General features: G+C 35.8%; 1 protein-coding gene across 1 annotated transcript in view; it reads right to left on the reverse strand.

Moving 5' to 3' along the window:
• The window catches only part of LOC114027686 (40S ribosomal protein S3a-like), a gene marked incomplete at its 5' end in the record, with an annotated part of 34,419 nt that extends 16,733 nt beyond the window's left edge, over nucleotides 1–17,686 (reverse strand). The window contains 3 exon segments of the mRNA XM_027841763.1: nucleotides 9,247–9,295; nucleotides 17,194–17,634; nucleotides 17,636–17,686. Coding sequence (XP_027697564.1) covers nucleotides 9,247–9,295; nucleotides 17,194–17,634; nucleotides 17,636–17,686 — 541 coding nt within the window.
• Between the last annotated feature and the right edge of the window lie 1,012 nt (nucleotides 17,687–18,698).

Consider the following 18,698-nt stretch of genomic DNA (forward strand, 5'->3'; position numbering starts at 1 on the left):
CAACTCTAAGGTACCACATCACACCTATCAGACTGGCTAATATGACAAAACAGGAAAATGATAAACGCTGGAGAAGATGTGGGAAAATTGGAATACTAATGCAGTGTTGGTGGAGTTGTGAACTGATCCAACCATTTTGGAGAGCAATTTGAAACTTCCCAAAGGGCTGTAAAATTGTGCATACCCTTTTAACCAGCAATAGCACTTCTAGGACTGTACCCTAAAAAGATCATACAAATGGGAAAAGGACCCACATGTACAAAAATATTTATAGCAGCTCTTTCTGTGGTGGCAAAGAATTGGAAATTGAGGGGATGCCCATCAATTGGGGAATGGCTGAACAAGTTGTAGTATATGAATGTAATGAAATACTATTGTGCTATAAGAAATGATGAGCAAACAGACTTCAGAAAAACCTGGGAAGACTTGGATAGACTGATGCTGAGTGAAGTGAGCAGAACCAGGAGAACATTGTACCCAGTAACAGCTCACATTGTACAATGACTAACTTTGATAGATTTAGCTCTTCTCAGCAATTCAAGGATATAAGATATCTTCAAAAGTGTCATGATGGAAAATGCTATCCACATCCAGAGAAAGAACTATGGAGTCTAAATGCAGATCGAAGCATACTATTTGCTCTTTTTTTCCCCTTGTTTTGTTTCTTCTTTCTCATGATTCCTCCTCTTGGTTCTAATTCTTCTTTACAACATGACTAATGTGAAAATAGGCTTAATAGGAATGAATATGTAGAGCCTATATCAGATTGCATGCCATGTTAGGGAGGGAGGTGGAGAAAATTTAAAACTTAAAATCTTATGGAAGTGAATGTTGAAAACTAAAAATAAATTAATTAAAATTTTTAAAAAAGAGTGATAGAAAAGTTCAAAAGTAAGGATGGCTTAGGAGGAAAGATAATGATAGAAAAATTCTGTTTTGTACCAGGACCAGATGAATTTACAAGTGAATTCTATCAAATGCTTAAAGATCAACTAATTCCAACATTAAAGAAATTATTTGGAATAATAGGTAAAGAAAGAATCCTACCAAATTCCTTTTATGAAGCAAATATGATACTGATACATAAATCAGGAAGAGTAAAAATAGAAAAAGAAAATTATAGGCCAATTTCATTAATAAACATGAATGCAACAATCCTAAATAAAATACTAGCTAAAAGATCACAACAACATATTACAAAGATTATACATTATAATCAAATGGGATTTATACCAGGAATGTAGGGATGCATAACATAATTGATTACACCAATAATAAAAGTTTTTAAAATCATATGATTATATCAATAGACACAGAAAAAGCATTTGATGAAGTTCAATACTCATTTTTATTTTTAAAAACACTTGAAAATATTGGTATAAATGGATTTTTCCTTAAATTGATTAAAAATTTTTTTTTCTAAAACCACCAGCAAGCATTATTTGCAATGGGGATAAGCTAGAAGCCTTCCCTGTAAGATCACGTGTGAAACAAAGATGCCCACTGTCAATACCAATATTATTCAATATTGTATTGGAAATCATAGTTATGAGAGAAGAAAAAGAATAGAAGGAATTAGAATAAGGAATAAGAAAATAAAATAATCTCTTTTTGCAGATGATATGATGATACATTTGGAAAATCTCAAAGATTCAACTAAAATGTTAGTTGAAACAATTAATAATTTTAGCAAAGTAGCAGGATATAAAGTAAATCCACATAAATCATTAGCATTCCTATATGTCACAAACAAAACACTACAAGAAGAGATAGCATTTAAATTTTAAATAACTCTATATAGTATACAATTTCAAATAACTCTGGACAGTATAAAATAAAATAAAATAAAAGTATACCTGCCCAAACAAACCCAGGGACCATATAAACAAAATAACTTTAAAAAACTTTTTATACAAATAAAGTCAGATTTAAATAATTGGAGAAATATTAATTGTTCATGGATAGGCAGGAGCCACATAACAAAAATGACAATTTTACCCAAACTAATTCATATATTCAATGCCATCCAAATTAAATTACTAATTTTTTATTGAATTAGAAACAATAATAAAATTCATTTGGAAAAACAAAAAGTCAAGAATATCAAAGGAAATAATGAAAAAAACATAAAGGAAAGATATTTAGCAGTACCAGATCTTAAACTATATTATAAGGCAGTAATTATGAAAACTATCTGCTATTGGCTAAGAAATAGAAAGGTAGAACAATGGAATACAATTTGCTGCAGCAAATAAACATAATTACCTTATATCTGACAAGTATAAAAACTTAAGATTTGGGGATAAGAATTCATTATTTGGTAAAAATTGTTGGGAAAACTGGAAAGCAGTATGGCAGAAATTGGGCATAGACCTATTATCTTACACCATTTATCACAATAAGGTCAAAATGGATACATGACCTAGATATAAAGAAAGATTTTACAAGAAAATTAAAAGAACACATAACATGTTATTTATCAGACTTATGGATGGATGAACAATTTATGAATAAACAAAAGATAGAGAGCAAAGTTAGGTGTAAAATGGATAATTTTGGTTACATTACATTAAAAGGTCTTTGCATAAATAAAGCAAATATAGCCAAAATCAGAAGGAAAGCAGAAATTGAGGGGAAATTTTTATAGACAATTTATCAGATGAAGATCTCATATCTAAAATATGTAAAGAACTTTGTCAAATTATAAGAATATGAGTCATTCCCCAATTCATAAATGGTCAAAGGATATGAACAAGCAGTTTTCTGATGAAGAAATCAAAAGAGTTTCCAATCATGTGAAAAAAATGTTCTAAATCATTATTGATTAGAGAAATGCAAATTAAAACAACCTTGAGATATCATTTTACACATACCAGATTGGCTAAAATGATAGAAGGGGGAAATAACAAATGTTGGAGGGGATGTGGAAAAATTGGAACACTAATTCATTGGTGGTGGAATTGTAAACTGATCCAACCATTTTAGAGAGCAATCTGGGATTATGCCCAAAAAGTTATTAAACTACCTATACCCTTCGTCCCAGCAATACCTTGGGACAAGCAATACTACTTGGCCTATTTCAGAAGTTAATTAGGGAGAAAGGAAAAGAACCTCCATGTTCTAAAATGTTTATAGGAGCTCTCTTGTGGTGGTAAAGAACTGGAAATTGTGGGGACACCCATCAATTGTGGAATGGCTGAACAAGTTGTGGTACATGATTGTGATGGAATATTCCTGTGCTGTAAATGATCTTAGAAAAACATGGAAAGACTTGCACAAAATAATGAAGAGCAAAATGAGCAGAACCAAAAGAACATTGTATACAGTAACAGCAATATTGTTTTAAGAACAACTTTGAGTGAATAAGTTATTTTGACTATTATAAATACCCAAATTAACTACAGGGGACATATGAAGAAAGATGCTATCTGCATCCAGAAAAAGGATTGATAAATAAAAGTGTGTATAGAATACTTTTACATATATTTTACCTATTTGTATCTAGTGGTAGCTTTCTCTAGGGCTGGGGGAAAGAAAGAAAGAAATTTACATGATAATTTTGTTGTATATTTGAAAGGAATAGCAAGTTGTGCATAGTAGATTTGCAAGTTTCATGTGCAATCATCTTTTTTATTGTACTGTTATGTAAATTCTTGTTTTATTCCATAAATTAAAAAAAGTTCTGTTTTGTATATGCTGTATTGTATATGCTGAATTGTACATGCTAAAAAGTACATCAGATCTGAGATGTCCAGAACACAGTTGGTAATGCAGGACTATAGATCAGGGGAGAGTTTAGGGCTGGATGTCATAGAACTGGGGATCATCTGCATAAACATGATAATCCTGCCCATGGAAACTGATGAAAGCATTAAGTGAGGTAGTATCCAGGAAAAGAGAAGAGGGACTATGATAGGGCCATTAGGGGCATCCTGTGCACTGAATGAAAAAAATCAGCAAAGGAGACAGAGGAGGAGCAGTTAGACAAGTAAGAGTAAGCAGTTTCACAAAAACCTAGAGATGAGAGACTATCCAGGAGAAAGTGATCAAGAATGTCAAATCTTGCAAAGATGTAACAAAAAAAAAAAAAAAAAGATAAGGATTGAAAAAAGACCCAATGAGATGGCAGCTAAGAGATCACTGGTGACTTTGGAAAGAGCAGTTAAATGTTGAGGTTTCAACCCTGATTATAGAGGGTTTAGAAACTCAATAAGAGTAAAGGAAGAAGAAGCAACTAGGATAAATGGCTTTCTCAAGGAGATTAGCTGAGAAGGTAAGGAGACATAGGAAAACAGCTAGCAGGGATAAAAGGATCATGTGAGGGCCTTTTAAGGAATGGGGAGCAATGGGCACATGGCTATAGTTTTCAGGGAAGGAGCCAGTAGATAGGGAGAGATTGAAGATGAGAGAGTGGCAATGAGAGTGGGAGCAAACTCCTGGAGAAGACAGAAGGGATGAGCTCTAGGGTGCATGTAGAGGGGCTGGCTTTGGCAAAGAGAAAATCCACTTCTTCTGAGACCAAAGTGAAGGAAATAGTAAAGATATATGAGAGCTATGCAAGGAAGTAAGGAGAGAGAGAATAGCTTCAGTGTTTTTGGTAAAGTATGTATGCAGTGTGGTTCTCCAGCTAAGAAAGTGTGGGAAAGGAAGAGGGGATGCTATTGAGGAGAGATAAAAAGGTTAGAAATGGCCATGATGGAGAGTGAGATAGTGAATTGATTAGAGAGTAATTGCCTTGCTGCAGTGAGGGCCCAGCTGAGATTAGATAACGTGTATTTGTAGTAAACCAAATCAACCTGATTTTGTGATTTACTTCAGATCTGTACATGAATAGATGCAAAGTAGGCATTTGGTGGGGAGGTAGCAAGACATGATCAGCATATTCAAGGATTTATTGGTAGATGTTTAACAACAGGTAGGACACGCTCTAAAGTTTATCTACATCATTAATATTTTCTCCATCACTTTCTAAAGTCAAGATAATCAACAAAACAATAGTTCAAGTCCTAATCTGTAGTGTTTGGAGATTTCCCTATTCATACTGAAAATTTAACAGTTGACGTTGTTGGTAGAGCCAGTACAAACTAGCTCTAGCACACCCCTAAACAAACTGGACAAAGGGGTAAGGAATTTGAAAGTAGATGATAGCATAGAGTTGAATTGGTTTACCAATGCGTAAAAACAGGAAAGGGAAGAGAGTGTAGCCAGTGCAGTGTCCTTAGCCTTGGTAAAGAATTGAGGGGTAGAGAGAAAACAGGTCATAGTGAGGATAAATAATGGGTTAAAAGTTGTAAGGTACAGGGGAAAATGGAATGATAAAAGATTATGATCAGTTAAAGAAATTTCAGAGATCATGAACATGGAAGTGGAGCATTGGTGGGTAATAGCACGATCAAGGTTGTAATCTCTGCTGTAAGGATGGAAAAGGGGAGAGTAGAATAGAAACAGGATATGTTGAGGAACTAGTAATTTATGGTGTTTGAGGGAATGTCTCTTCTCTCTCTCTCTCTCCCTCTCTCTCTCTCTCTTTCTCTTTCTCTCTCTCTCTCTCTCTCCCCTACTAGGAGAGCAAAAATTGGATGGGGAAAAAAAAGGCAGTAAGCCAGGCACTCATTGAGCTAATTGAGGAAGGACAAAGAATGTCCTGAGGGTGTGTGTGTGTGTGTATATACATATGTGTATGTATGTATATGGACTTAGTACATGTTTATTGAATGAATGAGTAGAATTATTTAAAAGGATTGTGCTTTATAAACTATAACATGTAATACAAATGTGAACTAATCTATTATCCTCTTTTTAAAATATCTTTTGAACCAATCCCTCCTCTCTAATCCCACTGCCATCTCCCTATCACATATCCTCATTACCTCCCACCTGGACTATTAAAATGTCCTCCAATCAGATCTTCTTATCTCCACCCTTGTACTGTGTCTCCCTTCAATCTATCCTTCATATTCATGCAAAGGTTATATCACCACCACCACCACCACCTCCCACCCTTCCCTCTTCAAAACCCTTCAGTGACTCTTTGTTGCCTACCAAATAAAGTTCAACCTCTGATTTGACATTCAAGGTCCTCCAAAACCTGGTACTACACTACCTTTCTAGCTTTATTATTCCCTCTTGGGTACCCTACACTTCAGCCAAATTGAAAACTGGTCTACTCACCATCCCCTAATCCCCTACTCACCATCCCCTGATCCCCTACTCAACACACACCCTTCTACTCGCCTTTCCTCACACAATTCCTTTCGTGTGAAATCTTCACCTAGTCCCCAATTCCTACACAAGCCCAATTCAAATGTTACTTTCTCTAAGAATCTTCCTTGATCTCATTGATCCTCTTCTTCTTACCTACCAACAGCAAATAATTACCTGCCTTTCACTCAGATTTTATATAGCATTTGATCTGCACTTCTCTTATATACTTAATTTTTATAATTTTCCAGTGTGATTATTTGTATATTATGTCATGTTCCTATCAGACTTTAAGATTTCTGAGAGCAGTGGCAATGTGTCATCTAAATTTCCTATCTCCTTCATCATGCAGTACAATGTTCTTCAGGTAATAGGCATTTAATAAATATTTATTAAAGTGAGGTGTATTGTTGAGAAATATCATTAGCATCTTGACAATAGTACTACTCATGCCTTACCTATATAGTTTTTCATTTTAAAAAATGTTTTTATTCACGCCTTTTGTTTTGACATCACATTCATTTACAGTTAAATCCCTTTTCCAACCCCAATGTGGAGTCTTCATAGGATCATAGATCATCTGACCTGACTCCTTCATTTTACAATTGAGGAAACTGAGGCACAGACAAGTTAAATGACTTGTCCAAAGTCACAGAGATACACAAAGTAGCAGAGGCAGGATTGAATCCAGGGCCTAGGATTCCAAAACCAGCACTTTTCTACATTTTCCCTTTAACAAAGATTAAAAAAAAATAAACACAACTAAACCAACTCAACTACAGCTGACTATTGCTACATGCAACATTCCATATCCATCCATCTTCACAGATTCAATGAAAAGAAGTGAATTTTCTTAACTCTTCATCAGGGCAAAGTTTAGTCTTTATAATTACCCAATGTTCTGTTTCATTAAATTGTTATTTTATTTACTCTATTATAGTCACTATCTATTTTGTTTTTCTAGTTCTGCTTACCACTAGATCCCAATTAGTACAAATAATGAATCCCTTGAAGTGGTCAAATGTATTCAGATTTGCACTATTAGAAGTTTTAATTATGTAAAATATGGTAATTGGTTCCAGCCTAATGGAAATATGCTATGTGAATCTGAATACAGCAGGAACTTTAGGGGAAATTTCTTATTTGCATTAATCAAGACCTAGCTAGTATTATATGAGCCCACATTAATTCATGTAAGATTCCTCATGCTTCTTAGAATTTTTAAGGTACTGATTAATAGAAATATATATGGAATACACACACACACACACACACACACACAACCCTATTTGTGTCTAATGGTGACCATCTCTAGGGGGGAGAAGAGGGAAGAAAAAAAGTTTACATGATAATTTTGTTGCATATTTGAAAGGAATAGCAAGTACGTAGCTGATTTGTAGCTTCATGTGTAATCATCTTTTTATTATACTATGTTATGGAAATGCTTGTTTTATTCCATAAATTAAAAAATTAATTCTTTTAAAAAAAGAATTTTTAAGGCACAGTAATATTCTATTATCATCATGTTCGATAGTTTATCTAGCCATTCCTTAATTGCTGGGTACTTATTTTGTTTCCAGTTCATTGCTACCACAAAAATTGCTGCATTATTATTTTGGTACATATGGGAACATCACATATTTGACCACCTTGGGGGTGTTCACCCAGCAGTAGAATCTGTGGGCCAAATGGCATGGATATTTTAGGCATTTTTTTTTTTGGTGAGGCAATAGGGGTTAAGTGACTTACCCAGGGTCACACAGCTAGTAAGTGTCAAGTGTGTGAGGCCAGATTTGAACTCAGGTCCTCCTGACTCCAAGGCTGGAGCTCTATCCACTGTGCCACCTAGCTGCCCCCCCATTTTAGGCACTTCTTAAAAGCATAATTCCAAATTATTTGGTGTTTTTCTTTTTATGAAGAACTTCTTAAAATTTAATTTTTAATTGAAATTTTTAATTGAAATTTTTTTAACAAAACTTTCATTTCTGAATTTATCACTCCCATTTCCCCTCTGCACATAGTCATCCTTTGTAATAAAGGATAAAAAAGAGAAAAGGGAAAAGGCAATTCAGGAATATTAATCAAAACATGAACCAAGTCTGTAAATGTAGTATTTCACACCCAGAGCCCCCCACTCCTACAAAGAAGGAAAGAGGTGTGGTCAAAGTACCTGGAAAAGTATTTTTGCCGTAACAGTATAGAGAAGGTATTTTGTAAATACAGAAAGATTTAAGTGACAAGCTTTCTCTCCTCTTCTTTTAAAATGAATGATTCCTCTTTTCTTCTCTACCTCTCAGGTACATAGTGGGCTTCTTAATTGTTGACTAACTGGGATTCTGCTATGTGTGTTTTATGTTTCTGGCTGGCAATGTTAACCAGGTAAGGAAGGCCCTTTAGGAGTGAGATAAATGGACTTCTCCTTTGAATTCTCTCTTTCAAATTAACCAGAAGTAGGGAAAGGCCTCCCAGTTAAGCATTTACACCATACCTTTTGTTTGATCCTGGTGCCTGTCCACTCTTAGAGACGTATTGGTGATGATTGGGACTGCAAATCCTGGGGTTTAATGATGCTCAAGTTGTCCAGTCCAGGAGTTCTTAATCTTTGTTGTGTCATGAACCCCTTTGACAGTCTGGTGAAGTCTTCTCAAAATGTTTTTAAGTAGTTGAAGGAAATGCTAAATTTAAGTTAAAGGTTAGTAATCATAACAATATAATTTTTTTCCTCTCCAAGTTTATGGATGGACTGAAATCTGTCCATGGTACCCCAGTTAAGAAGCTCTTATAAAAGCCACTCTCTACCTGGAGTAGGCAGGATTCCATTGAATCCTACCCAGACACCTAAAGATCTATATTATAGAGCAGATTCACAGAAAGTCTGATCTAACCCAATCACACGTGTTACTACTGGAATGCACTCTTTTGATTCTGTTTTAGTCACCCATGTGCTCTTGGTTTAGGTGAGAGAGCAACCGAAATAGATAACTGCCAAGGTAGCAAGAAGGTGGCCCTGATGCCCTTCATAAATTTATGGGTGTACCTACTCACCTTCCTGTCCTTCTTGGTACTTTCGGTGTTCATCTGCAATCTCAGAAACCTAACCACCTTCTCCGAGTTTGTCAATGTCAGCATGTTAGGGAGCCTGATCACAATCTACCAGTGCATTATCCAGGTCTTGCCCTGATCCTATACAAATGGGAAGGTTGCTTTTGTGACAATAATTCAGTTAGTAAACATTTATTAAGCACCTTCTATGTACCAGGCACTGTGCTAAGTGCTGGAAATACAAAAAGAAGCAAAAGATAATCCCTGCCCTCAAAAAGCTTATTTCTTTTTATTTATTTTTTTTAGGCAATTGAGGTTAAGTGACTTGCCCAAGGTCACACAGCTAGTAAGTGACAAGTATTTGGTTTGAGGCCACATTTGAACTGAGGTCCTCCTGACTTCAGGGGCAGTGCTCTATCCACTGCGCCACCTAGCTGCCCCTCCTTAGAGAACTTATAATCAAATTGGGGACACAAGTAAACAAATATGTACAACCAAGCTATATACAGGATAAATAGGGAATAATTAAGAGAGGGAAGGGACTAGAGTTAAGAAAGGTTGGGAAAGGGTTCCTGTAGGAGATCAGATTTAGTTGGGACTTAAAGGAAGCCAGAAACCAATCGGTAGAGATGAGGAAGCATAACATAACATAACATGAGGAGGCATAGGGGACAGCCAGAGAAAATGCCTAGAGCAGAGATGGAGTGGCTTATTCTCAGAACAGTGAGGAAGCCAGTGTAATGGCATCAAAGAGTATGTGGTAAAGAGTAAGGTGTAAGAAGATTGGAAAGGTAGGAGGGAGCTAGGTTATGAAGGACCAAACAGAGGATTTTGCATTTGATCCTGGAGGCAATAGGGAGCCACTGGAGTTTATTGAGGAGCAGGGCGAGATAGTCAGATCTGCACCTTAGGAAAATCACTTTAGAATGGAGGATAAACTGAAAGGGGGAGAGAGTGGAGGCAGGTAGACCCACCAGCAAGCCATTTCTGTCATACAAGCATTAGGTGATAAGGGTCTGTACGAGAGTGGTGGCAATGTCAGAGGAGAGAAGGGGGATGGGGTATTTGAGAGATGTTGCAAAGGTGAAATTGACAGACCTTGGCAACAAATTAGATATGGGAGGAGTGAGAGATAGCGAGGAGTCGAAGATGATTTCTAGGTTGTGAGCCTGAGGGTCTGAGAGGATGATGTTGTCCTCTACAGTAATAGGGAAGGTAGGAGGGGTAAGGGAGAGTTTAAGGGGAAATACAACGAATTCTGTTTGGGACATGTTGAATTTAAGATGTCTACTGAACATCCATTTTGAGGAAGCTGGGGTAACCCTTGCCTTTTAGCCCATGTACACATTTTTCCAAGTCAAGTTATTGCTGAGAGTGGCATCTCCAGAGGAACGTATGTAGTAGGACTGAATGGACCAAGGACCTCTACAACCAGAGTACTGGGATGTCTTCATAGGCATATAGGCAGCAAGGTTGTACGATGGATAGATAGAGCACGGGATTTGGAGTCAGGAAGATCTAAATTGAAATTCTGCTTCAAACACTTAATAGCTATGTGATCATGAGCAAGTCACCTCACCATCTGTTTCCTCATCTGCAAAATAGGGATAATAATAGCACCTACCTCATAGGCTTGTTGTAAGGATCAAATGAGTTTACATATGTAAAGCTCATTGCAAACCTTAAATTTCTCTATAAATGCTAGCTAGTATTGTAGCTATTTTTTTCTCTTTATTTTCAATGAGCAAAAATTTATTTGCTCTTTCCTACTCTCCCTTTCTACAACAGAAAAAGAAATAAGAAAAAACAACACCTTTGTAACATACACCTTAGTCAAATGAAACAAATTTAGGAGATCTTCACTTACCTGTTCATGAAAGTCAGTGTTATTCCCACAAAACCCACAAAACCTGGGTGTTGATCCCAAGAACAGTGTCATATCTCTTTTGCCCAGGTGAGCAGAGTGCCTTAGACCAGGACCCTACTGAGTCACCAGAGAAGTAGAGATGGTCTCTCTTGGATATACTTGGAAAGAGAGGTGCTGATGCTGAGTCTGTCCTGAATTTGGCTGGTTGCCTTACCTATGAATGCAACCCTGCAGCACTCACAGTTTTTGCCTTTTGAGTTTTTGCCTCTTGAACAAATTTGTTCCCTCTGCCTTAACAAGGAAGCAGGGACTTCAGAAAGGTCAAGATTAAAGTTCATGATTTAACCCGCCAAGAGCTAGCTATGTTGAAATGTTTTGGTCACTGTTTCCTCTCTCCAGAGGTCTCAAACAGAATTGTAAGCTTCTTAAGGAAAGGAAATTTGACATTTAAAAATATGTTTCAATTCTCATGGCCTTGCATGCAATAAGCATTTCACAAATTTTTGTTAAATGAAGGTTACTTCGATTTTGCCCTTTTTGGTGTATCAAGTCTTTATGGTTAAAAAGGACCAGAAACCAGTTTTCAAAGTTATATGTATTTTTCTTTTTTAGGGAATACTGGCTCCTGGTAGCCTCTTTCTGGTGACAAACTGAAAGGCATACTCTTCTGAACTGCTATCTTTGCATTTGAAGGTATTGGCATGGTAAAATTTGAATTGGGTATTTTTCTGCAGAGGAGCCAGGAGTTCTGAATTTCAGGGAATTTTAGAGGAAAAGGGAGGGAAGAGAATTAACATTTATTAAGTAGCTACTATATGCCAGGCACTGTGTTAAGAGCTTTACAAATATCTCATTTAATCTTCAAACAACCCTGGGAAGTATATCCTGTTACTATAGTTGAGGAAGTTGAGACAGAAGTTAAGGGACTTGCCCAGGGTCACAGCTAGTAAGGTCACATTGGAACTCAGATCTTCCTGACTTTAGGCCAGTGCTTTCCATTCACTGCACCACCTGGCTGCCTAAGGCTAGCTATACCTGTTGACATATCTCTTGGCCTGGTCTTTCTGGTAATTAGCTAGAACACAACACACCTGTAGCCCAAACTATACCAATGGTGATTACAGTCATTCCTTCCACATCAAGGGGGTTATGGGGCACAGCGGCCCCATGATCTGGAAAATCTGCGTAAAAATTTTTGACCCTCCCTTCATGCCAGAGAAGGTCTGAATTATTATTGTATTAGAAGATGAAATATGTTGACATTATAAAATAACATACATATATTTTATGCATTTCGAGTTTCCGAACGTGTCCTGGCCTTTGCATGTTGTCTGTGGCTTCTGCAAAACTCCCCAAAGATTCCCATTTAATTTCTTATGTCAACCTACCATATATTGAAACCATGATGGGGAAAGTCGTGTTGTGGAAGAGATAACTGTAGTTGCTCTTTTCTACTTCTGTCCATAAAGTCTATGTTGATTTGGAAGCCCTTAGATTCTAGCTCTTCTGTAGCTCACTCCTAAAATATCTATTTGACACAGTGACAAGACAGGCTAGGTCACCTCAATGTTGAATGTTCCTTAGTATTTACACTAGCAACTTTACACTGTAACTAAGGATTAAGTGTTTTTCCTCCAAATATTTTGGCCTTGGGAGCAGAGGTTTTCTCCTTGATTTCTTTGCAATACTCTTGGAGGGTGGATAGTCACTCTGATACTCTGTGATAAATTCAGCACAACACACCATCAGCCATTAGGGTATGAGAGATAATCTTGCTATAATATGAAGAGATAATAGAGAATCCATGAGGTAGATGGGGCCTTAGAGGCAAAGGAGTTGGGGGCAGAGACTTTCATTTTTGTCTTTCTGTCCCCAGCACCTAACACAGTACTTGGCATATTGTGCTTAATAAGTGTTTGTTGATTGATCGATTGATTATTTTATCTAGTCCTAGCCTCTGACTGATGCAGAGGCTACAATATTCCTAACAAGCAGAAAGTATGAAAATAAAGACTCTCCTTCCTTTTAAACATTTTGTTTGTTCTTTGCCTGATCTTTTCCTCATTAAATAGGCTCTACTATTTGAAAATAGAATGAAGGACTATGAGCACTTTCCAGTCACCCTATATGTGGGGACGTCCATTATTACTGCCTTCTACAACAGCTTTGGGTTCCTGGGCTACCTAAGGTTTGAAGTAGCCATCCATGCTAGCATAACCCAATTGTTGGTGAATCTATTACCATCTTTATTATAGTAAAAATAGTAATAACAGTCATTAGCATAAAGTAGGCACTTAAATGATTATTAGAAATGTTATTTTTTTAAATGGTTTGATGTGTAAATTGTCTTGGTTTCAAGAACTATCCAAAAGGGAAAAAAATCAAGAAGGAGTAAAGTGAGGCTCATTAATTGTAGGTATATGAAAGCTGTCAGCTGTGAACTTTTTTTTGCATGTTACATGATTGATCTGATTTGTTGTAAATTCTTTTTAATAGTTTAAATTGATTGCCTTCATGTATTTTCAGAGTAATAATTAGTCATGTGACCTTAATCTGGTTGTGATTTTGGCTGAAAGATTAAAAACAAACAACCATATCTATTTATGATAGAGCACTGATTTTGTAAAACAGACAATAGCTTAGCAAGGAGCAAAGTTAATGACTGGGATAGAGAGAGGATGATTCCAGGAATATGTAATGAGGATTGTTGTTTTCTCTATTGTTTTCTTTATAGGTTTAATAGTTTTAAATCCTTCTGTGTATAACAGAATGCAGTCATTGGTGCTAGATGCCATGTTTAAAGATGCACTTAGTGACCAGTGCAGCCATCCTTGGATTCTCTGGCTCCGGGCAAAGTCGGATTGATCAGGCTGTCACATGATTGATCAGTTTTTTAACTTGTGGTGTTGGAGGTAGTAAACTATTTGGCCACCAGATGGTGTTCCAGAAACCTGTGAATAGCCTATTCTCCCCTCCCCAGCATCCAATGCCTCTGCTCCCCATCCCTACCCCATTGACCCCAGTACAATGGCAGTCTAGAAGGGTATGTTCTAGAATATACTTGGGTATTGCGCAAAACATAAATTCTCCGTCTTCCATTGGTTTGAGCCACCATTATTCCTACAGTGGGTAAGGTTCATACATTTTCAGTCTTGCCCCCCTTAATTCACAGAATGAGAAAATTCATTGTTGATGGTGATAATAATAATAATAATAACAGAAAATTAATAATAACAACAATTAATAATAACAGCATTTATATAGCGCTTTAAGGTTTACAAAACATTTTACAAATATTACCTCATTTGATCCTCACAATAATCCTGGCAAGTAGGTGTTATTATTATCCCCATTTTTACAGATGAGGAAACTGAAGCAAACAGATTTTTTTTTTAAAGTGACTTGCCCAGAGTCACACAATTAGTAAGCATCTGAGACAGGATTTACACTCAGTTCTTCTTGATTCCTAGGATAGCACTCTATCCACTGAGTCACCTACAGTAAATGAAAATAGACAATTAAAAAACTTTCAGATAATGGCTTTCAATAATGTTGTAGCTGGACAGCAATGATGCATGAGAAGGAGCACCGTGTTTAGGGTCAGAGGATCTGAGTTAAAATCTTGACTCTGTCACTTCCTACCTGTGTAACCATGGACAAATCACTTAACCTTGCTAGGACTCAGATTCCTCTTCTTTAAAATGAAAGGAATTTAACTATATGGGCTGTTATGTAAGTTTCCTCATTTGTAAAAGAGTGGATTGTACTAGATCAGAGATTCTTAACTTTTTGTGTGCATGTTGCAGACCCCTTTGACAGTTTGGTAAAGTCTATAGAACCCTTTTCAAAATAATATTTTAAGTACATAGAATAAAATGCATAGGATTACATTGGAAAACAAATATATTGAAATATAGTTATCAAAATATAAAAATAGTTTTTAAAATTCATTTAAAAATATGAATATGTATGCACTGATCTGTGGGTCTCAAGTTAAAAATTCTTGGACCAGATGAATGCTAAGTATTGCATCAAAGAAAAGGAAAAATGTTGGTTTGAAATGATGAAAGCAAAAAAAAAAAAAAGACTCCAATGCAATAAATAAATATTATAGAACAAAATTAGCCAAAGAGAAGATACCAGATTCAATAACAGCAGCATAGACTCTGGAAGTGAAAGTGGATCTACTTGCAAGACATGTCAATGAGGATAATAAACTCAGTGAGAGAAACAAAGGAAAATCTATCATTTGCAAAGTAAAATGAAACTAAAATTAATAGAGAAAGAACAAAAACCTACAAATCTGAGCTTCAGTGGCTTGAACTAATCAGTGGAGGATTTTAATGAAAAAGCAGATTCTCTGAGGAATAAAATGGTTCTTATACAAGATAAACGTCATAAATGAAAAGAAAAATAACAAAACCAAAAAAAATCAATATAACAGAAAAAAATTAGAATTATATAAATAAAAATCAAATCAAAGAGTCAAATTCTTTAAAGAGGATAAGTTCAATAAGCATCAGTTAATTTTAGTTTTTAAAGAGGAGTAAGCCAAATTACCAAAAAGAAAATTAGAAAGGGAAGTCATAATTAAAGGAGAGAGGTAGTTATTTAAAGTGATTATACAGAGTAATGTGATAGACTACAATCTTGGCAACAGACTTTGTCAACCAGCCTAAATAAGTACAAAGAAACTTATCACTAGTAGGCTCATCAGTTAGTAGTTAGTTCTCTGGTGATAGCAACCCCTGATGCAAAAACATGGCATGACCCTCAGTCCTGGGCAGTACATTTCTGCTTCTTCAGTGACATCTACTTCTTCAGTATTTAGAAAGGGGACACATATTCTTAATTTGTGTTACTTCTCCAGTGATGCCAGAATATATCACTGGAGAACTGAATTGTATCCATCTTTAGATAAATGGAATGGGAAGAAAAACGTTATAGCTAGATGAAAAGATGACTCACTTGCCTTGGAAAGGCAAATAGAGAAATGTCAGCCTCGATTTTACCATATATCCAAAGTCGACAAAAACATTATTTCATGGGACCCTGGGTCATCATATATTGAAGTGCTAATGATAATAATGAATATATTTGAAGCTCATGCATCAACATCTATTGCAGGGGATTGGGAGGTAGGCATAGGGGAGGATGGCAAAGACATATTAGAAAACAAGGTTTAAGAGTAAGAAACAAGAGAGGTGCTGAATGCTGTGTTAAAAGGTGCACTTGGCACCTAGGCAGTTAGGTGTCACAATGGATAGAGCTCCGGCCTTGGAGTCAGGAGGGCCTGAGTTCAAATCTGGCCTCAGACACTTGACACTTACTAGCTGTGTGACCCTGGGCAAGTCATTTAAGCCTGATTGCCTCATCAAAAAGAAAAAAAAAGGTACACTTGGTGACCACTGCAACCATCCTTGGCTTCTCTGCTTCTGGGCAAAATCAGACTGATCAGATAGTCACATGCTCAATCATTTGTTTAGCCTGAGGTGTGGAGGTAATATGCTCTTTGGCCAACCAGATAGTGCTCCTGCAACCTGTGAATAGCCTATTCTTGAACATGTCACTAGAGAAACTGTCACACACAGAAGGATTTAAAACTAAACTCTGAAGAAAAAAGTAGAGAAAACAAAAATTAAATTGTATTTTAACAGAAAGGACTGGTTGTGTGGGAGGATTAATGAATCAGCAATATGTACTGTTAGGCCATTGACAATCATAAGGGCAAATATCACAATCAATACTAAATTAGAAGAAAGAATAAAAATATGAAAAGATTTGGTGCATAATTGAAGCAACTTAAAGCTGACCTATTCAAGTAAGCTGTTGACCTTGAAAATCTGAAAATAGATTCAAATTCAGACATCAATACAGACTTTCCCTATTTCCTAAAGAAGTTTAACCAATGTAAGTTAATCACCGCGATAAGAGCAAAAAACCTGGGAACTATCTCAACCAACAAACACTTGATCTCCTTGCCAAGCCAAGAGATATTTTAGCCAATTTAGAATATAAATTCATTTTTTCCACAATGATAAATTTTTCTTTTTCAATCTTTAAAAGTTTTTAGACAAAACTACTTTTGTGCCCGTTTCATCTCCTAAAGGTTTTCCAGAGCCACCACCTTCACAATGTAGTTCCATTAGCTTTCCCAATTCAGATTTGGGCTTCTTGAACATCTTGATGTTTTGGACAAATAAATTATGGAGAGAGTAAATGGGCAAGTCTTTTCTATGTCTTTTTCCAATGCTGTCTGGAATTAGTTTATTGACAACTTCTTTCAAGTCATTTGTCTTCACCTCTCGGGTCATGATCTCCACCATTTTCTTATAAATTTGACGGACCTGTTGGTGCTGGGCATAAGACGTCTTACCGATCTGGTTGTTGCACTTTTTGATAAAACCAAAGAGGTGGAGCAAGTACCCATCGGTAGTTTTGACATCAACATGGGCTACGATCATGGTCTGCCACTTTTTGACCATGGAACACATCTTGTCTCGGGTAAGGTCCATTCCATGGAAAATTAGTCAAACAATTTTTACCTTTAACATCTTCAGTAATAAACTTGAATTTACAAAAAAAAAAAGAAGAAAAAAAAAAAAGAAAAATGCCTATTGTCCAGGTGATTATATCCAGTTAGATGGAGAATACACAGAGTTAATCCGCCAGTACATATATCTTGGACAGTTGCTATGGATAGACAGTAAACTGGGGTCAGAATTGAATTAGAAGAATAGTCTGGATAGTCTTTAGAAATTGTAATGTTTAAAAATGTTTTGAAATTGGTATCTTAAAATTTCCTTCAGTATCCCTCCTCTTACTCCCAGAGAGTTATTCCATGTAACAAATAATATTTTTAGAAGAAAAAATGAAAAAGAAGAGAACAAAATGAGTAAATGATTGTATGATCAATAATCAAATGATCTATTTGATTAAATGATCAATATGATTGTATCAGTGGACTTGGAATTAAAGAAGAGGTATTATCATGTGTTTTGTTGCTTAACTCTAAGGATCATGGGACCTTTCCATAAGACATGCAGACGAATAATCTTATAGACTACATATTCTCATATTATATTATATATTATGTTGTAATATATATTCTTATAGAATATATGTATATACATAAACACACATATTCTTTATTAGTCCTATTTAGAAGATAACCTAAATCTTTCCCCTTTAGTTTATCTTTTTGTTTGATTCATCCCAAACTGAAAAAAGGGCATTAAAATTTCCTTCCATTATTGTATTACTATCTATGTCTTCTTGTAGTTGTTAATTTTTTTCTTAATGAATTCAGCTGGTAAGGCATTTGGAGCATATATATGTTTAATATTGATTAATACTAGTATTTTAATAAATAATTTAATATTTATTGTTGTTGTCAATGATCCCTTTCAGAATAATGTAGTTTCCTTCTTTTTCTCTTACTAAATTGTGAATTTTTGTTTTTGCTTTGTCTGACAGCAAGATTGCAACTCCTGCTTTTTTGGATTAATCTGATATTTAGTAAAAATTGTTCCAGATGCTCATTTTGAGTCTGTGTGTGTCTTTTTTTAAATGTGTGTTTCTTTTAAGC

The sequence above is a fragment of the Vombatus ursinus genome, unplaced genomic scaffold, assembly GCF_900497805.2.
Source record: "Vombatus ursinus unplaced genomic scaffold, bare-nosed wombat genome assembly UNPS02014863.1, whole genome shotgun sequence".
Taxonomy (NCBI): domain Eukaryota; kingdom Metazoa; phylum Chordata; class Mammalia; order Diprotodontia; family Vombatidae; genus Vombatus; species Vombatus ursinus.